Source organism: Eptesicus fuscus, chromosome 12 (assembly GCF_027574615.1).
Source record: "Eptesicus fuscus isolate TK198812 chromosome 12, DD_ASM_mEF_20220401, whole genome shotgun sequence".
Lineage (NCBI taxonomy): Eukaryota > Metazoa > Chordata > Mammalia > Chiroptera > Vespertilionidae > Eptesicus > Eptesicus fuscus.
In genome coordinates this window covers 67,735,218-67,756,774 of record NC_072484.1, presented here as the reverse complement: position 1 = coordinate 67,756,774, position 21,557 = coordinate 67,735,218, and the positions used below count along the sequence as shown (strand labels likewise).

General features: G+C 47.4%; 1 protein-coding gene across 1 annotated transcript in view; it reads right to left on the bottom strand.

The window, feature by feature from the left end:
- The window catches only part of ELMO2 (engulfment and cell motility 2), a 43,308-nt gene extending 28,592 nt beyond the window's left edge, over positions 1–14,716 (bottom strand). The window contains exons 1-5 of the mRNA XM_054724115.1: positions 14,684–14,716; positions 3,703–3,830; positions 3,363–3,403; positions 2,816–2,888; positions 2,396–2,446 (exon numbers count right to left, since the gene is read on the bottom strand). Of these exons, the coding sequence (XP_054580090.1) occupies positions 2,396–2,446; positions 2,816–2,888; positions 3,363–3,403; positions 3,703–3,780 (243 nt within the window). The 5' untranslated portion in view covers positions 3,781–3,830; positions 14,684–14,716. The remainder of the gene's footprint in view (positions 1–2,395; positions 2,447–2,815; positions 2,889–3,362; positions 3,404–3,702; positions 3,831–14,683) is intronic.
- Between the last annotated feature and the right edge of the window lie 6,841 nt (positions 14,717–21,557).

Genomic DNA, 21,557 nt, shown 5'->3' with positions numbered 1-21,557 from the left:
AGCTACAATCCCTCCTCTTGTGTTCACTGATCTTTCCTTTTGCTGAACTTATTAACTTTATAGTCATTGCCTCACAATTTACCGTTTCATCATTCTCTATTTCTGGTGTGTTCATTTAATGTTCTCAGTTGGAATGGAAGAATCTCAAGAGCAAAAATGCTCCTGTAGTCTTTATTGTTTTTTTACAGACTAAGCAAGTGACTGAAGCCTAGTCTTGTTGCCGGCCAAGGAGTCAGGCCTGTTTCATCTCTCTCCCCTGTGCCTCCATCTTTGACTATTATAGATGGCCCTTTAACAGCACACTGCTCTCAATGATACAGAAATCCTTCAAGATCTCCACAGCGGGGGAAATGCCCGCCAGGAGAAAAGGTCACAGGAGAGAACAATGTGAAGAGCACTGGTCTGCATCACACTTAGAAACTTCCAACTCCAAATGTTAATTTCCCTCTTGAGACAGCGTGTCCGGGCGGCTGCCTCCTGCTCCAGAGAGGTGTGCTTCTGGGAAAGTCAAATGCTCCGTGAGAGAGCTCTGTAGGACGCTTCATGGGTCTATAAAAGTGAGTAACTCCAAGACTGTCATATTAAATTAGCAGATTGAGGGGGGAATAACGAAGTCCTTAAGATCAGTTCAGGAAAAGAGAGGGAAGCAGAAGAATGGGACGGTAAGAATACTGGCTGGAGTCTGACAGACCTGTAGCATTGTGACAAGTGGCAAGTTAACCTCTCTAAGCTTAGTTTCTTTGTCTGCCAAATGAGGCTGTCAAGAGTGCCCATCTCATTGGGTGTTTGTCAGGATTAAAAGATATAACCTATGCAAAGTAGTCAGCAAAACATGGGTGTTTAAGAAATGTTGGCAGTTATTACTTCAAGCCTCCCTTCCTTGTAGACAAACAAGTCTCTCTCTCTCTCTCTCTCTCTCTCTCTCTCTCTCTCTCTCTCTCTCTCTCAAGAAAACAGGTGCCCTTAATTTTCTGGTGGCCCTTCCGCAAATATACCTAAGCTACCCCGCATCGACTGTCCTCCTCTTGGGCTGAGCAGCCAGGGTGCATTGGGTTCCTCCTGTTCTGACCCAGAAGGGTCCTGTTCCATTCATTGCCCCCTCTTTTCTGCACTGTCAGCCTTCCTCTTGTCCATCTTAACAAGATTTTCAAGGACACATAAAAAGATGCAACATTAGTTAACAACTGTGAAGGGTTGGAGGATGTGGGGAACTGGGGAGATGAGGGAGGGTAGTAGGGGGGAGACCTTTCATTGTATCTTCATGAAAATTTGTTGATTTTTTTGAACACTTGAATGTTTTACCTCTTTCTAAAGAGCACATCTTTTGCCCTCCACATTTCTGAGTTACTACCGTCTCCACCTATTTCCTTTTATAACCAAGCTTCTTAGTAATATGGTAAACTGGAGGTTCTCACTTTTTCACTTCTTTTTATCAACCCATGACAATCTGGATGTCACACCACGAAAAGTTTGCAGGAAGCTCACCATGACTGACTGACATAACAGGTTAACAGCCAGCCTTTCTGTTCTGTTTACTTTATCTCTCTGCTCCTTGGGGACACCTCCCTCTGTCCTGACACTCTGCTGCCCCCAGCTCCTGAGCCATTTCATGCTCCTGGTTTTCTTCCTGCCCTTCTGGTTGCTCCCTTAGTTACCCTTGAAAGCTGCTCTTGCAGAAAACAGGGGTCATCCTGGATTCTCCCCTTTCCTTCCACATCCAGTATGTTACCATGTTCATGCAGTTTACCGCTAAGTATTTTGTCTCCATTGCCATTTGCCTTCAGGGGCTGTTAACATTCCTCATTAGTTTCTTAGAGATTCCGCCTGCCACGGACCTTCCTTTTCTTGGCTGATCTTCCACTCTATGACTAAGATCTTTCTAAAATATAAATCTAAACGTAATATAACTTCCTGCTCAAAACCTTTCAGTGTTCCCACCTTCCCTTCTAGACAGAATCCAAACCCATAAGCAGACCCCCAGGGACTTCAGTATCTGGCTTCTCACTGATGGCCACAGGCTCTAGCCATCCTGCATCCCGCTTTCCCCAGACAAAGTGTGTCTCTCTGCTTGGGACACTTCTCATTTTCTTCTTTCTTCAGCTTTTCTTGCTCAGTCTTCGACATTCAAGCTATGTGTTCCCTTCTCTGGGAAGCCTCCGGTTGAGTCAGGTGGTCCCTTTTCTGAGTTCCTACAACTCCCTAAGCAACTTTCCATCAAGACCCTTGAGAAAGGCCAAATACTGTATTTGTTGGTTTAATCTCAAGTAGACTGTGAGGGCAAAGACTGACTTGTTAATCTCTACAGTCTTAGTTTCTAGAACAGAGTCTGGCCCAGGATAGATACTCATATATGTTTGTTAAATAAATTAATTCCTAAGGAAAGCAGAGTACCTACCGGGGAGATAGCCAGCTGTAAGATTGTCCCATTCTTAATGTCACTGCGAGTCTGGGGAGCAAAGAGAAAAAAGAGTAAAATAAAATATTAAAATTGTACAAGCTGTTGAGTCAACAAGAACTTTCTGTCATTTCTAAAGGAGTTGGAACAGAGACTCTTCAGTCTGGCCCTCTTCTCCTGCTGCTTGTTTCTTGGCACAGAACTTCTAAGGTCTTTTTCAAGCCCTGGGCTCTCGGGAAGTAAATCCATGGTGTTCCAGCCAGTAGTGGAGAACAAGGGCTGCGCTCCCTGGTCTGCCAGGAAGCAGCTTTCCCCAGTGAGTGGAAGCTACCTGGATGGGAGTAAGGTGAACGGCGTGGTCTCCTTGGGTGGTGCCCTGCAAAGCAAGGCCTATACTGATTTGCGTCTCCTAGTACTGACCTGTTCAGTGATGTAGAGCTGGGGCCCGTCTGCATACCGCAGGGTGTAATACTCAGGGTTTGGCAATGACCACCTGTGTAAGAGAAAAACAGAACAGCCTGTTTGGCTACTCCTCTGGACCTATCTAGAAGGTGCAAATAAATAATTTCAGTAGAGTTGCTCAAGGGGTCGGGTGGCATGTTTAAAGGACTGGGGACAAAAATCAAAGCTTTAGGTTGAAATGTTGAAAAATAACCTCCTCAAGGTTACAAATAACCTTGTAAGATTGACAGCACAAAAGGAGGTACATATAATTCATCGTGGACCTCAGATCCCATCAGGACCTCAGGCAGGGCATTCCTGGACTTAAAGGAAAAACTAAAGATTGATAAGAGGTCTAAGGGTCATCCTCATTAGCTATACTTCCTTTGTAAGGCAACGATGCACAAAAGCCCATACTGGGGATCTGACTAACTGGAGACCCTTCAGCAGAAGACCTGTCAAAACTTGGTAGTGCTCCTTTAGTCTCTAGCTTGCCATTATCCAAAACAAGGGAGTTTCAACTTACCCATCACAAACTTCCTTGATGATGGATGCCAGGGGCCGTTTCTGAAAGAAAGAGAGAGGTCCTTCAACCACATCCTCCTCGTGCCACGGTTCTGACCAGGGGCTGCCAAGCAGGATTAACCTGGGGTCTGAGCATGGACTTCTCCCTTGATAGCTGGTATTGAGAGGCAGCCTCTCCCAAGCCATGGTGACCAACCTTCCGTAGGGTGGGACAGGCCTCAGCTTTCCTCTGGCGGGTTCTTACTCCAGACGCCAGTGGTCCCCATCCCTAAAGACATCCTCTGCCACACACTTCCCAGATCCCTCTGCTCACATCACTGTTTGTCATTTCAGGAGCTTACCTGGTCGATTTCAAGGAGCTGGGCATTAGCACCTGGCCACTCAATGGCCACTTTGACAATATCTGATGGTGGTGGCATTGTTCCCAATGGGCCCTACTTCTCTAAGATGCACACACAGATACAGCTGCCTGGGGAGAAGGAATCAGAAAGAAGAAAAAAGTCAGTTTGCTTTCACTTTTCACCCTTGTAAGATATTTTGGAAAACTAGAAGACAGACATTGTCCAAAGGCCGAACTACTACATGTGGACTACTTAGTTTGAATTTTTTTTATTTTTTAAATATATTTTATTGATTTTTACAGAGAGGAAGGAAGAGGGATAGAGAGCTAGAAACATCGATGAGAGAGAAACATCGATCAGCTGTCTCCTGCACACTCCCCACCGGGGATGTGCCCACAACAAATGTACATGCCCTTGACCGGAATCGAACATGGGACCCTTCAGTCCGCAGACGGACGCTCCATTCACTGAGTCAAACCGGTTTCAGCAGTTTGAATTTTTGTAGATCACCACAATCTCTCCTTGGGCTTGTTGTCTCTTTGGGTTAAATCAGGAAGTAGAAATGGGACGATCCTATCCATCAACTGCAGATCAGCCAGCAGGAAGATCTGCCAACGTGGCACTTCAGTTTAAGGGTAAGGAGTTCTCTGTGGCAGAGAACACATTTACTGCAAATTCCTGTCTTGGGACCGTGAGAGGGAGAAGCATATGCTCTGAGACGGGTAAGAACAGACGCCGCCTTCTCTTGCTTGGGCAGTGAGCTGCAGGAGCCAGCCCACTTGTGCCGTGCAGTCAATCCAGGAAAATCCCAGCATCAGCAGGGCCCGGCCACAAGCTCTCTGGGCTCCTCCCTAGTTATTGCTGCCACTCCTTCCCCCTTAAAGGACACAATGTGGAGCCTCCTCTGTGTGGGAAGATGCAGAGTTCAGAATATGGGGAAGAGAAAGAAGACAGGAAATGCTATTTCAGTCGCTATTGCCAAGGGCAAGAGCTGCTGAGAACTCAAACGTAGGGAGGTGAGGACACCCTCACACAGAGCCCTCTAGAGAAGGACAAGGTTTTGGAAGTACCTCTGGCCCCCTCCCCCACTTCTCTCCAAAACAAAGGAAAATAAATCATTTTGCACAAGTCTGGAAGATGCATCCATGTGACTGATATCCTAGGCAACTCTGCTAGCTTAGTGGTATTCCAAGCAGCAGCTAAAGCATTCTCTCTCCAAGGTCTGACAAAGGGGAGTCACTAGACTAATGGATCGTTTCATGTGTATTTACACTCCTGGCCTATAAGTTCAGGAGAGGCCTTTCTCTTAATGAAAAAGACCTTCCTCCTGCTCCCCAGGTTTAGCCCCTCACCCGTAATTCACTCTTCATTGATGGAGACCGCCTGCCTCCCCTGGAACATACCGCAGAGCTGCTGCTGAGCTGTAGTTCCTGTATGCTATCCATTTTCCAGCCCAAACACAAAGGTCAGTTTTCCCAGCCCTGTGAGCATGGCGAAAGGGTTAAGAGTCCTGTCCCCTTCAAACCAGAGGCCTCACAAGAGGGAAGCTTTCACGACCATTTCCTGACCAGGGTGGGCTGCTTCAGAAGTCAATCGTCACAAATACAAGCATTTCCAGAACATGACAATGTAAAAGAGATGGTTTCAAAGGTGCTTTTACTTAGTTTGTTGAGTCCTCCCAGCTGCCGTAGGAAGTAGGCAGAGTAGAATTAGTACCTCCCTGTGAAGATGACAAAAGGACGCTCGGGTTAAGTTGCCCGAGTTCACCAGCTAATAAGTAGTCAAGGGGACAGAAGCTGGAGCTAACTTTGGCCAGTGCTCTGCCCTCCCCCCACTCCCCCTCCCCCCCCAAGCTAGCCTGAATTCCTGTTCACTGCAACTAAATCAAGCCTAAAGGGACTTAAGGAGGCTGGCCTGATGGCCCCTAAAGCTTCCACAACTTCGGCAGCTCCGAGCAGAATTTTGCACGTGTAATTTTTATGTGCCTAGACACACAACAAACCTCTGAATAGAAACTGGCCCCATGAGAATAACTCGTGGTTGAAATGCTCTGCTCCAGTGACAAAGCAAAGCAGGGGCGGTACCACGAATATCTGGGTGCTAGGGCAGGCATCCTACCCTTATCGGTAAATCTGCCCTAATTAGGGGTGTGACTGTCAGTTGTGAGATAATTTTAGAAAACTGAGATGTCATTTACATACAATAAAATGCACAGAGCTTCTATATATAGTTCGATTATATGTATTTCTATTATGTATGTGTCTATAATGTAAATATATCATATATATAATGGAAATACCCACATCTTCCTAATCTAAAACAAGACTTTGAACATTTTCATTACCCCAGAAAATTCCCTCCATCATTCCAGTCAATCCCTTACCTCCCAGCCCTCTGAGAGGCAACTTCTTTTTGACTTCTATCACTTGGCCTGTTTTTATACTTGATATACATGGAACTGAACAGCATGCCTTCTTAGGACATTTGTTATTTAGTTCATTTTTCCTTGTTTTTAAAATAAGTAGACAGCACAGGTACAACAGGAAGAGCAGCTTGCTGGGATGGCTTTCCCTGCTGAAGCAGCAACTGGATTTAGAGCCAAAGGACTCAGGACCTAGTCCCAGTTCCATCACTAAGTGTCTGGGTGATGTGCACATGTCTTTTACCCAAGTCTCAGTTTTTTTTCTACTGTGAGATGTGAGTGTTAAACTAAAGATGTGTAAGATGCCTTCTAAGTCTAAAAGTCCGAGATTCTAAAGTGGACTTAAAACTTTGAATGCAGATTGCCCATTTCAAAGTCCTTACCGAAAGAAGCTATACCCTTATTTCGATGGTGCTGCTAAGAAACAAATAGTATTTTGGGGAACTCCTTTCCAGATACCGTTGTTAGAGATAAACAAGCTAAAGCTCATTAATTTACAGTTCCACTTTACTTGGACCCCATATGGCATTTCCTAGGTCAACAGTCCCTTTCTTTGTTCAAGTTAGCCCTGAGTGATTCCCGACTGTTCTAAGAATTTATATCCATTTTAAAGCCTGGAGACTTGCAACCACTAAGACTACTACAAACCCCCATTCTCAGCAACTCTGCCCTTTCCCACAAAGCCAGGCAGCCCGGTGTGTTGAATGACCTCTTCCCAACTATGCCATAGCTGATGGCACCAAGGTGAACACTCAACTTTAGCTGGACTAGTCCAGTTCTTTCTCTTGAACTTACAAACACGGGCTAAAAGGGAGTTGGATGGCAATGGCCCTGGAACAGAAAGGTCACAGTCAGCTTTAGAACAGGTATCATGGCAAGCCCAGGCCATTCGTAAGCCAAAGGTACAGAGAAGCAACCCCCTGCCCCCTGCAGAGGGAGCTGCTCTGCAGAAAGAATCCAGAAATGCGCAGACGATTGGAGGCCAGAAACCAGAAGCCACAAAGTTCCCGAAAGAGATGGAAGAGGCCACTGCCTGAGGACTTTCGAGATCCCATGGCTACACCTCCTACACTTGCGGTACCGGAAATTCCCTTGTATCATGCCAATAAAACTTTAAATTAAACTAGCCTGCATTTCTGTTCATTGCAGCTAAAAAGCCTAAGACTAAGATTGACCCAAGCTTTGAAGCAACTCTAACATGGAGGTATGAACAGACTGCAGCATAACAGGCATAAGATGATGCATAAAGAAGGCCCTTAATTAACACTGACTGAATTAATGAAGAGCAGAACCCACTTAATTTTTTAAAAATATATTTTATTGATTTTTTACAGAGAGGGAGAGGGATAGAGAGTTAGAAACATTGATGAGAGAGAAACATCGATCAGCTGCCTCCTGCACACTCCCCACTGGGGATGTGCCCGCAACCAAGGTACATGCTCTTGACCGGAATCGAACCTGGGACCTTTCAGTCCGCATGCCGATGCTCTATCCACTGAGCCAAACCGGTTTCAGCCAGAACCCACTTATTTAAAACAGAGCAGTTATACGGTGACTTTATAGCAATCATCTGTACATAACAATTATGTGTAGATGCCTCTGTATAGTCGATCGCTCACTCTACAGCATTTTTATAGCTGATGCTCACAAAAACCCTGAAATCACTCCCATTTTACAGGTGAGGCTATTGAAGTTCGGAGGGGTTGAGAAACTTGTCTTCCATACACCTCCACCTCAGAACTGGATCACAAGGCTAGGTCTTAGGACTTCAAAATTCATTCTCTTCCCTCTACATAAGAATTCCTTTGATGATGACATTAGCTAACAATTACATAGTGCTATGGTACCGTTCTAAGGGCTTTGCAAATATTAACTCATTTAATCCACACAGCAACCCTGTATGGTACATTATTACCCTTATTTACAGATAAGAAAATGGAGGCACAGAAAAATTAAGTTCCATGCTCAGTGTCACAGCTAGGAAGTGGTACAGCCAGAATTTGATCCAAGGCAGACTGGTGTTGTTTGAAAGCCATGGGAACAAAGGAACACTGTATCTGGCCCATAGCAAGTGCTCATGGGAGAATTCTAGTTTGCTGTACCTGAAGCTAGAATACACTGAAGCTAAGAGACCCACAAAACAACACCTCACTATTTTAACAGATAATGGTACTCCACTATCTAAACTATTTAGTCCTGCACAATCCAGCCAGATCTCCCTGGACTACTTGCTATTTTTATGAGGTAGGTCATGTTCCTTCATTTCTTCTGTACCTTTTCACATTCTCTTCCTTCCTTAACTGTCAAATGAACTATTCAAGCTTCAAAGCTCAGCTCAAATGTCACTTCCTCTCTGTACCATTCATAGCTTTCCTTACCTTTCCTTAGCAAATCAAAATAGGATTTACACCTCTCTTTTCACTAGCTCCTCCTGTGGTCTCACCAGGCATATAGTTGTGGTTCAGTGAGCACTCGTGTCTGCTTAAATCCACCAGCTCTGACTTCAACACCTATGCACTGGCTGGTTCTAAATGGAAAGGAACTGGCATGAATTGTCTTAGTTGCCTGATGTTCCCGTCATGTCTTACAACCTCCCAGCTACACAGTATTTCCATTGTTTAAAGTTTTGTTTTCATATCTAACATTAGTGAGTTTCACTGGAAAACCAGATTTAGTACCCTGACTCTAGTTAAAAGAAAGGGGGAAATATCCCTCTGCTTTTCTCCCTATAGAAACACCGGGAAATAGGAGAAAGGAAGTAATAACATTCTCCAGACCATTTTCCCAGGATAAAGGATCTCCTTGTGGGGCACTCTTCCAGCACTTGTTTGCTTACTCTTTTCATTTTCATTCTAGAAAGGAAGTGGAAATTAGGTGGAAGCAATTCAATAACATTGCAAAATTTTCGGGTTTATAAATAGCCTTATTCCGCCACTCAGCAATTCTATAGAGCTCACTAGCAAAGAGTCAGGATGAGGGAGCTACAGCTCTACATCCAGGCCCAGGGGCAAAGAAGGAAAATGCCCCTTCCGATTACACAACTCTCCATCCCTTGCCCTCCCATCCCCTTGGAACTATTACGGCTATAAAGATGACATGGAAAATTCAAAATGCCAAAGAACAGGAGCAAGGTACACATTGATTTGGAGAAGATAATTCTATAAGGATTGAAAGCCCAGGTTTTCAAAGGCAAAGCTGGGCAACAAGAGAAAAATAGCAGCATCAGTGTCTCCAAGGAAGCATTCTCTCAGTGGCTTCTGGAAGGTGTGCTGATCAAATCAGCACCTTGGAGCTTTCCCAATCAATCACCTATGCAGTGACTCCGTGGCAGAGCTGGATTCTGACAGGGGGTGGACAGCCCATCTGCAGAAAGGAAGTGAAAGATGATCCTTTCCGATTAGTAAGGAATTCAGAATGAAGAATGCCAGAGGTTTCCAGCTCTCCCCTCCCCCTTCTTTTTAGGATAGGGTTGCCTAGTGCTCTTTGTTCTGTTCTTCTGTTTTTGACTCAGTGGGAGGGGGGGGAGTGCAGAGGTAAGTTTGGTTTATGTTTCCTGCAGCAGAATAGCCACACCAGGAAGGCAATTAGAGGTCACACCATCATTCTAATCAAGAACACAATCTCAATAGAGGCTTCTCTCTGAGATCTTCTCATCTGAGAAGTGACTCAACTTCCCTTAGTTCTGACCACCAAATGCCGAGGAGGCTCTGAGGTAGAGAAAAGGGGAATTCGGTTGGCAGAGATTCATGTGCTGACATCCACTGCTAGAAACGCTGTGAAGGACCATCATACCAAAGGCAGCTGAGATTTCTCCTTTTTGTTGAAATTTATTGGACACAAGACTTATTCAAACATGTGGTTAAAAACCACTAAGTTAGATAGAGCCCAAGTGTGGTGAGGAAGGGTGTGGGAACAGGGTAACTGTTTGGGCTTCTTCCGCTTAACACCTACCCTAAGGATCACCTAGGTCTCCTCTTACCCTGCTTAGAAACCTTCTGCAGTTCCTATACTCACATAAGGGAGCTTACACTCCTGAACGGAGCATTCCCTTCCTGCAGTTATTGTAGCTTTCAGATTCTCCCCTGTAGATGCTACATCCCTCACATCAGGCCACTTTGTTCCTTCAAACATCCTCCAAGTCTGGACTTTGGTTGCCTTCACCATGCTGGCTGATAAACTCCTACTCATCCTTCAAGGCCCAGCTCAGACAATCACTCTCCCGAGTGGATTTCCTAGTCCTGTCACCCCGTGCCCTCACCTGCTCTCCTAGTCTTTTAGACACCCCTTCACAATCCCAATGACTGTGACTTCTCCACTGCTCTCTGTGATCTGCACACGGGCAGCACTGGCCTTGCCTGGGAGCTGCAGGCATACAAACCACCCACTGAGTCAGAATCTGCCTTCAAAAAGGTCCACCCAGGGGGTTCATGTACACCTCAAAGCCCGAGAAGCAGCTCTAGACCAGTGGTTCTCAACTCTGGTTGTGCATCAATGCCCACCCCACAGTCACTGAAATACTCTCGCCGGTGATTCTAATGGGTGGCCTGGGCCAAAAGCCACAGCAATTTGAGGACAGGGATTCATCAAGCCTGTGCCTACTCCCCAAAATTCATAGCACAATACCCAGTACTCGGCTGTGCCCACACAATTCCACACCAAAAATACCCTTCAGGATGGCTCTACACCTAACTGCCTTTGGAGTAGAATAAAAACACTAACGACAGGATTGTTCACTGCCTAGAACTTGTGAACCCCTAACCAAAACAGAGGAGACGGATTTAGGAGGGGTCCGTGTTTACAGTGCCCCAGTCTTTGGCAATCAAAGGAACAGAAACTGAGATGGAAAATACAGATGAACTTTAAGAGATGGTTTTCCTTCAACAGACTACCATGGTTGCAACTGGAGGCCGAGCTGTGTAGGGAAGGAGTGCGGGGAGCTAAGCGTCCTGGGTTAGGCCTGAAATCTGGGCTGTGGGCCTGACTCCTTCAATCCCAACCGTAACAACACAGCCTTGTGTTTGGAAAATCAGGCCAAGGCCTCTCATTTTACAAATGAGGGAACAGAGGTCCAAAGAGGTTGGCAAGGCCACACCACCACCAGTTAGGGACAAAAGAAGGCGTGGGCCCCCGTTTCTGGGTTAGTCTTCCCCCCTGGAGCACAGGAGACCTGACTGCCTGCAAGCACAAGCCTCTCTAGACTTCAGGTCCTGATCTACTGAGGGGGTGGGACAAGATGTTTGTGAGGTCTCTTCCAACCTTGACCTTCTAGTGAGACAGTGTAGCTTAACAGGAGCGTGTGTTCTAGAGTGGATTTCCTTACTTATAAAATCTCCTGCGCTATAAAATGGGGATTAGCATCAATCCTACTCTATAAAGTCGTTGGAAACATAAGTGGGATAATATATGTAAACCATTTAAGCATAATACCTGACACAGAGTAAGCAGAATTCCAACTATGAACTTGAAGAAGTTGCAAAAACATTGTAACCATGTTTCACCAGCATAAAAGGGCCCTACTTGCTAGGTTGAAGTATGATGAATGAGGGAACATATGTGTGAAAGGGAGAAAAATCAATCTAAAAGGCAAAGCACTGCTGATTGTGTTGTCCTATTATTATTATTATTATTATTATTATTATTATTATTATTTTCTTCTAGCAGAATAATCTTGGGGAGTTTTACAGTCAGTTCCAGAGCTGTGTCCAATACAATGGCACCTAATAAGTGCTCAACAAACCCCTTCCAGTAACTCTCTTCTAAAACCAGCATGTCCAATGGGGTTACAAATTCATATGCCTTAAGCATGCCCTAGCCGGTCGCTCAGTGGTTAGAGCATCGGCTTGCAGACTGAAGGGTCCTAGGTTTGATTCTGGTCCAGGGCACATACCTCAGTTACAGGCTCTATCCCCGGCCCTGATCAGGGCCCATGTGGGAGGCAACCAATCTATGCGTCTCTCTCACATCAATGTTTCTCTCTCTGTCTCTCCCCCTCCCTTCCACTCTCTCTAGAAAAATATATCCTTGGGGGTGAGGATTAACAAAAGACACCCCCCCCCAAAAAAAAAATCCAACCCCCTAGACACCTTAAGCAGCCAGCTAAGTAAGTAAATAACTCAAGCAGCATCTATGTAGGGACTGTGGCAAACTGCAAAGTACCCGCCCTGCATAAAGAAATTCAAATTAAACACTCTTCTGCGCGTTACACTGTTTGGCTTAGAAAGAGCCACTTTGCAGTCTCTGCACATCACTGATTCTGGTTCTTCATCACCACAGTGCCTTGCACATCATCTAATCATTCTGTGATCAGTTTTTCCAACTACACGATAAGCATCCTAAAGATGAAGGCTGTGACTTATACTCCTGGTCATCCTAAAGGGCCGAGAACAGTGCTGGCCTCATGGTAGTGAGGAGACCTCACTCAGAGAGCAATTATTGAACTGAACAGCCTGGCTGTTAACTCAAGCCTAGCACCTCTGCGATGCTGCAGGGTGTGCACACTGTTCTATCCAGACCCTGGGCCCAGGCTGAGTGGGTGCAGGCTGTGCTGAGGTAGGTGACTGGGTCAAAGAAGGACCCAGGTTTTTCCTTCAACTGCATCGAATATGCATTCAGACACATTATCTCTGCATAGAACAAGACAGAATACGCAATACACCCGAAATACCACTGTTTCCAATAAGTTTAGTCCCCACTTCCTGTACCCTCACACCTCCTTGGCACCTCGTAGAGGCAGCATAGGGTATTGAAAGACTCCATGTTAACAGATGGGAGTCCTCGTCCTCATCTTGCCTCCTCTACTCACAAATTCTAGGATGACTGCTGGCAGGCAAAGTAACTTTTAGGAGCCTCATCATTTTTGCTAGTAAAGTGCAGATAATACTTTATATACCTGTGGCGTTTTATCACCTTTAGAGTCAAAAGGGGATACAATGTCACAGGTATATAAAGCTCCTAGCACTGCACAGCCCAACACAGCAAGCAGCCCGTATGGCTATTGAGCATTTGAAATATCGTTACCACGAACTGAGATGGGCTGCAAGCGGAAAACACACACCAGATTTCGAAGACTTGGTATACACACAAAAATGTGAAATACCTAATTAATAATGTTTTTATATTGATTACATGTCAAAATAACATTTTGGAATATATTAAGTAAGTATATATTACGAGAATTAATTTCACCTGTTTCTTTTCAATGTGGCTACTGAACATGTTTAAATTGTATGTATTGCATTATATTTGTATTGGACAGCACTGCTGTCGCACAGAGCCTGGCACACTAAAAAGTATTCCCGCGCTGGTTTCCTTCCCCCACTGGTAGGGCATAAGGGACCACGCCCTTCCTCCTGCCAAAGCCAAGTCCTCCGTTCACTTTTTAAATGAATATATACAGTGCCTGGCCCTGTGCAGGATGCTGGAGACACAAGGAGCAAAAGCAGACACTATGTTCTTCCTTGTGAACCTCATTGCTGGTGGGCTGGAGAGGCACTGATTCCTTCCTAAATCAATGCACACTGCAGCTGTGCAAGTGCGGGGAAGGAGAAGTACCCAGGGTGATGAAAGTGGGGAATTCACTCGGTGGGGGAGTCAGGGACCACGGATGCCTCCAGTCTAGAGGAAGTGATACTTGAATGGAGATGTGAAGGATGAAGACTTCACTGGACGAAGTCAGGCGGGAAGAGAGGCCCAGGGAGCAGGAAATCTAAGTGTCAAGACCCTGAGGACTGAGGGCGTCCAGGGTGAGGAGTATTGAGCAAGCGGGATTCGCAGACTGGGAGGAAGGAGAGGTCGGAGGGGCCAGATCTCCAGGGCCTGGGTGAGGACCTGGGGGGGAGGACCTGGGGCTGACCCTTCAGGAGCCGGGAAGCCCGCCAGTTTTAAGGAGCCCAGTGTCCGGATCTGACCTGCATTTTGAAAAGATCCCTCTGGCCGCGGGGAGAGGGCCGAGTGCATGTGGGCGGGTCAGTTGGCCACGGGGATGGACAGGAGGCGAGAGAGGCCTGAGCCGCGGGGGAGCGGGGCGATGGGTAGTGAATGGAATGTGGCTACCGAGCCGGCCGGTCGGCGGGCGGGCGGGCGGGCGGGCGGGCGGGTGGTGACTAGTGTCTGAGTGTGCAGCGGGGTGCGATGCCAAGAAGGGCTCCCGGGCTTCGAACACGTACCGCCCAGCCCCACACTCTCTCCCATCCCGTCCCTCTCCCATCTCCTCGCTCCCCATCACCCGTCGCGCCCCCAGCTCCACCCTCCTTCCCCCACCTCCCTCCGACCCAGCCCCCGCTCCTCCCGGCCTGGCCCGCCCTCTTTCCCACCCGGCACCCCTTCCTAGTCAGATACTCGGTGCCCCCTCGAGCCGGGCGGGCCGGCTGGGCCACGACCCCTTAGGAGCCTGCGAGCCCGCACGGTGCAGCCCAGGCCCGCCCTCCCCGGCCCCTCCGCCCCCAGCAGCAGCCCCCGGCCCCTTCCCAGCCCGAACTCGCTTCTCCTCGCTGCGCCCTCAGGGCCAAGCCCTTCTCCGCAGCCCGCCGCGGCCCGGCCCCCGGCGCGCCCCTTACTCACCAGGGCGCGGACCTAGGCCCAGCTCCCAGCGCCGGGGTCTCGCTGCCGCCGCTCCTCCGGCCTCCGCCAGCCCCGCCTTCCCTGGGCCCCGCCCCGCGCAGGCCAACCCGCGCTTCTATTGCTCCGTTTGGCCGTCACGCTGAACTCTCTTCCTTCAATTAGGTTGTTGGCCTGTCATTCAAGAAAGGGCGGGCCCAGCTGTCGCGGGAAACGCCGGGGGTCTCCGCCCGGCTAGCGGAGGCCTCTTAAAGAAACAGGCTGCCTTTCTCCCACCGGGGGCTATGGGATCCGGAGGAACGGATTTCTCAGCAAATGCAAGACGCAGCATTTTTTTTTTTTTTCTGCTTCAGACTTGTCTTTTGGCACACCCCGGGAGCAAAGAAAAAGGCTTTGATGCCTTGTGACAAGTCAGAGGTTTTGAGTGCTAAGCTTGTCCCCTGGTGGCACTCAGACCCGTGCCCGGCAGAGGGGATAACTGAGTGGGAGGTGACAGTCGTGTCAGAGGCTGTGAGCATGCTCGCCACCGAGACGGAGCTAATTATACCGGCGCCCAGGGCTGACCGTGGGCGCTGAGCCGAGGCAGAGGGGTACAGCTCAGCTGTACTGTTGATAGAGACCCGTGGGCGGTGGCATTTGTCACTGCAACTGCGATGGGAACAAGGCCGGCAGGGCGCCAAGGCCTCGCTCCTGCTATCTCCCTTGACACTCACAGCAACTCCGAGGGAGGAAGAATGCTGATCCCCTCGTTACAGACGAGGCAGCGGGTCTTCCGAGAGGGCCAAGATCATCCAGACAGTGATGGGCAGAACAAGACACCAGCTTGTGCCTGTCTGATTCCAAAGTTCATGCTTTAACCATTTTATTTCGCAGATCCGTACCACAACTCCGGGAGGCAGGTGTTTAGTGGTCCGTTTTACAGATGCTCAGTGGAGACTAAATAATGAAACGGATGGATACTCAGCAAAGGGACTAACTAATGACTGCCATTTATAGGGCACTTACCAGCCTGCAAAGCAGTTCTACATATGTTGTTTCATTTGATCCTCAAAACATCTCAGAAATGACGGTGATGCTTGTTAGTCCTAGTTTACTGGTGAATAAAATGATGCTCAAGGAAGTTTGAGGCTACAGTCCTTGCAGAGGTCATCAGCAAACTTGCCACAAAGGTCCAGATAAGAAATACTTTTGGCCACGCGGTCCCCGTCACAGCCACTCAATTTTGCGTTTTAGCGTGAAAGCCGCCACTGACAACATATGAACAAGTGAGTGAGTCTGTGTTCTATTGCAGCTTTATTTACCAAATCCGTGGTGGCCTATGGCAGTAATTTGCCCACCCCTGGTCTACACTTTGCTGGAGACCAAAGCCTTTCATAGACTATGGCTTTGTGGGATCCTCACATCCACATTGTTCTCATTCATACTACCATTCTTTATTATTGATGATGCTTTCTTGCTGATGATGCTGTTATCATCCTTATCATTTCAAAAGGAGCAATCTAAGGCATGTCAATGTTAAAGACTGACCCGAGGTTAATGCAGGAACCGGAAGGCAGGTCCAGCTCCCCTCACCCCGCACCCTCTGTCCCCCACAGTGTGTTATGAGATGACTTGAGAGCTCCGCCTTGGTCTAGCAGATCTCCTGCCTGTCCCATGGAAGGATGACTGGCTGCGTTCACTTTACCTTTACCAACCCTAGGGGTTACTCCTCCTCAGGTACCTTCTCCCCCGTTATACCAGCCCATGAACACCTCTCCCTCCCTGAGCCACCATGGTGCTTCTACCCAGCAGCCTTTAATATCACCGAGAATAGAAGCTGCTGGAAAACAGGTTCCCTGTGCATAGTGACTGCAGTGGCACCTGCCAGCTGCCCACCGAAACCCCTTCCCCCCGCCTTTTACAGTCACCTGGCTGCCCGGCTAATTTCACTTCCCAGCCTCCCTTGCAGTGAGTAACTAAGTCCTTGCCAGTGGACATGATGTGTGAAACTTCCGGCAAGGCCTTTAGTCAGAGAGCCTGCCTCCTCCCTGCTCTTTTGCCTTCTCCCTGGCCGGGCCCAGCCTTGACCTTAGGATGAGGATGTGCTGGGGGGTGACAGAGCCACAACATTGAAGGTGCCAGTGTCCCAGAATGATCACACGGCGTACGTCATACTCTTCTGTGAAAGAGAAGTAATCTGTTCTTTAAGCCACTAACCTTTATTTTTTTTTTTTGGAGGGGGGGCACCTGCTTGTTAGAGCCATCCTGCACTTACACAACCCTGAGAGTGAAAGCCCCCCTAAGTTTTGTGCCCATGGTACCTCACTTGCTTCACCCTAGTTCTGACCCTGCTCCGTGCATATTTTATCCAAGGAATGAATCATTCACTTTAGCTTACAATACTTTGTCTTTTTTTTTTTTTTTTTCTGATATGCCAGTGCAGATTCTTTCATTGCAAGTCAGGCACCAATTCTGGCTTTCTTTAGCAGGAAAGGAGTTTATGGGCAGGCCAGTGGCGCATTCACAGGGGTGGCTTGAAGCTGGAGAACTAGGCTTAGAAAAGAACAGAGACTGGAGACATTTGGGTGTTTAGATGGCCAACATGGATCAGTTCCATCTTTTTCTCCCCTTTATCGATCTTTCTTTGATCAATGTCGAAGTCTCTGGAACAAGTCCAATTGGTTGAGCTCAGATAACATGTCCTCCCCTTAGCTAAAGAGGATGGGCACTTTGATTGACAGCTCTATCAAGGCTGCACACAAGGGAAGAATGCCAGATCCCTCCACCTCCACTCCCAGCTTCTACCCCTGAACAACTGAGGCCAGGTGCCCTGTTTTCAGGCTGGGCTCAAGTAGGAGAATTACCTGAATCTGAATGTCATGATTACATGAACCCAGCACAGTGTCTGGCACATAATAGAACACAGTAGTTAGGATCCTTGGGCCTTGTAACCATACAGAGCTCTCTGCTACTTACCAGCTGTGCATTCTTGTGGAAGTTACTACATTTCTCTGAACCTCAGTCTCCTCATCTGTACAATGGGGATGATAACAGTACCGACTTTAATTCGTTGTAAATATTAAATGAGATACAGTAAAGGTACACTTAGCACAATGTCTGACACATTATAAGTGCTCAATAAATTGTAGGCAGTTTTAAAAATTATAATAGGTCTTCAATAAGTACTTACTATGTGAGTGCATTATGTGTAGTATTTTGAGTTCCTCTAAAATCACATCTGAAACTGGAATGTATTGAAATACCCCTCCCAGTTCTCTAAGCCACTGACCTTCTACATTTGTATAGTTCACCACTCCCTTTGTGGCCTCACTTCCCTCCTTCCCCAGCTTAGAGCCCTGGTCTTCACTATAATCACTCAACGTGTTCGCCCTGAACCCCATGCCCCCTTCTCTCTCCATCTACTCACCTGGAAAATCTCAACAGTGCTCAGCCCCAGCTCACTGCCTGTTCCACACATGCACACAGCAGTGGACTAGGGCCTGAGAAAAAGAGAACCTTTCCGGCTCAAGTGGGTCCTCCCATCCTGGGACAATCCTACAGTGCCTATTCCCATGGTCAGTTTACTTTCCCCTCACCCAGAGCCTGTCTCATATCTTCTCCTCTCTTCTGCCTTCAACTCTTCACTCTGAGTTAATGACCTTCTTATCTCTTTGACAAAAACAATACAAAACAAAACCATTAAGGAGAAAACCATCTCCTCTTCTCATTGCCAAATCCACCGATCTACCTGCATCAGTACCTGAGTGCTCTGCCTTCTCTCCTGTTACCATAAAGGTGCCTTCTCTGATCCTCTGTAAAGGCAACCATGCAGGGGTACTCTGGATTCCATCTCATCTCACCTACTCAGAAATATTGCTCTTGCAGTTATCCCCTTACTCCTTTAACATCAGTGCTTCTGTCATTCCCATTAGCACCAGCTCAGCTGTAATATGGCCCATCTGTAGAATGCTGGGGGCTCAGAAAGATGAAATCTTCACCATGGACTACAAGACCTTAGCTCATCTGGCACTTGACTACTCTGACTTAATCTATTTATGGTCTCCCCCTAGCTCACTCTGCTTGAATCTTCTGGGTCTAATCTCTAATTCCTCAGAGTTTCTTCCTACCTCTGTGACTTTGTACTTGCTATTCCCTCTCCTGGGATGCTCTTCCCCCTGATCATTACATGGCTTACTTCTTCACTTTGTTTAGGTCATGCTCTAATACCTCCTCAGAGAAGTCTTCCCTGACTACTCTATTTTCGCTAATCCAGCCCCTCTAACCCCACTCTGTTCCCTTAGCTGGCTCTAATCTTCTTCATAGCACTTGATGACATATTAACGTTTTGTTTTCTGACTTCCACATCTGTTGTAAACTCCGCAGCAGCAGGAATGTTGACTGTCTTGTTCTTAACTGTATCTCAGCACGGAGTTGTAGAACATATCTAGTACATAATATGTGATCAGTATCTTATTTATTGCATCATTGAATAAACAAATTGCAAGAAGGATTTCTGATATGGTTGCTTATAAATGTCAAAACCTATGTTTATGTGCTAAAAGAAAAAGAACCAGTATCTAATGAGTTGTGCTGGGGACTGTTAAACATATCAACTCATTTGAAACTGTCAACTTCCTATAGAGCATGAGGAAGATTGAGGTTTAGAAATGCAAAGATGCTTGCTAAAGTCACACAGCCTGGCTGGTACCCAAAATATGGGTAGGCTGAACCCAAAGTATGTGTCCCTTTTCTTTATTCTACTCAATGAAAACCATATACCTGGGCAGTTCATTCTTCACATTGTTCTTATTTTAAAATACTTATGAAGGCTGGCTATATGATACTTTGTGCTAAGGTCTTTACATGATTTATCTCATTTGATCCTCATGTTCCTATTTGGTACATACTCTTATTGCCTTTATTATACAAACTAGAGGCCTGGTACACAAAATTCATGCACGGGTAGGGTCTCTAGGCCTGGCCCGCGATCAGGGCTGATCTGTGGGGCGACAGGCGGGGCGATTGGGAGTCCCCCAGTGGCACCTGCCTTGGCCAGCCTGACACTGCCTGCTCACCACCCCTGCCAACCCCCCCCCCCCCCCCCCGCCACTGCAGCCGGTCACCTCCCTCTGCGGCATTCGTCTTGGCTGGCCTGGGGCCTGCAGGCTGGGGCCAGCTCCTGCATTGAGCATCTGCCCCCTGGTGGTCAGTGTGCATCATAGCGACCGGTCATTCCACCATTCAGTTGATTTGCATATTAAGCTTTTATTATATAGGATGAGGAAACAGGCACAGAAAGGTTGAGACACTTCCCCAGGTCTGTTTGGTGGGGTGGCAAAGCCAATATTCAAATATTCAGTTCTGTCTAATTTCAAGGCCTGGGTCTTTTCCACACATTGTGCTATTTTCCTTAAGATAACTCTCTGCCTCCGCTAGAAAGAGAAGAAAAATGACTAACACAGGCGCATAGAGTATCATTAAGAAAATTCATGGTGACTTGGCTCTTTAAGCAAGAAGCAAAGGGCAGGAGGCAGACAGCCAGTCTAGCATGGGCTCTTGCAGGTTGGGGGGTTCACATAATTCATGATAACTTAATTTACGAAGACCGTTCTTCCAGGAACTGGGGCTTATCATATATTTGTGTGAGTAGAGGCCTGGAGAGAGATGGAAGTGGGGGGCAGGGACTGGAGACCACGGTGAGCAGTCAGCTATCAGACCCAGCAGGGGTTACTTGAGCCTCCTGTGAGACCAGCGCCTCCTGCTGGCATAGGAGATCATCTTCCAACATCTAAAGCTCTGAGTGTGGGTGTACTTATGTGTCTGGGGGCCAGAAGGGGGAGGGGAGAGGGAGCAGGGGGAGGGAACCTTGCTAACGCAGGGCCCCTCTGTCTCACCATCCCTTGCCTACATCCCTCTCATTGTGAGCCTGGCCCAAGAGATCAGAGCCTGGGTGGTGACTGGGGTTTCTTTGCTCCTATAGGCACCTACATGAGTTTTATGGAACTGGTTTGGCCAGAGCACCTTCCTATTTGTTGAGAAGCGGAGGCAGCCATCATGGAAGAAATGAAGGCCCACTCTTGCCAGAAGGCCTGGAGGTCTGGCTGGGGGAGGAGACCATCTGGAGAAGCTCCTATTTATTGTAGGAAGACCGCCTGCCCCCCCAAGAGTTTATCTGTTCTTTTCATAAACATTTGTTGAGTGCTCAATGTAAGCCAGCCACTGGTTTTATAGTGGTGAGCAAAACAAATGTAGTTCCTGTCCTCAGAGCATTCACAGCCCCATAGGGGAGATAGACAGCAAACAAAAACCGGACAAATCAGATATGTTATTACCAACTGTGATGCATGTTACGGGAAAACGATTAGGTTCACTTCTCTACCTTCTGGCAGCTAAAGCAGAAGGATTGCATGATCCTGGGGTTCCTCTCTGAGGAGGTGATGATGATGATGTGGAGACTTGACAGATGAATAGGAGTTTTCCAGGTGAAGGGTGGAGGGTAGGGTGTTCCAACAACGTGGGGAGATCTGGAGGTAGGAGAGATCCTGGCTTGAACTGGGTGGTTGGATCATAAAAGCAAAGGGAAGAGGAAGTGAGGAAGAAGCCAGCAATGCAGGCCTTGTCAGCTCTGCTGTGAAGAGTTTCACTTTTGTTCTATGTGCACTGGGGATCCATTAGAGAGTTGTAAGCAGGGCAATAACACGATGTGATTTAAATTTTGGAAAAAAAAATCTCTCTTGGTTGCTGTGATCAGGGCTAGAGAGGGTGGTGGTTTGCCCTCTGTCACTGCTGAGGATGTCCTGCTGGGTTTGTGCTCCTGACTCTCATTGATCTAGGCTTCTATGTCCGACGAACCCCTTTTGAAGGAAACCTTCTTCCTTTGGAGGTTTTATGCCTGAAT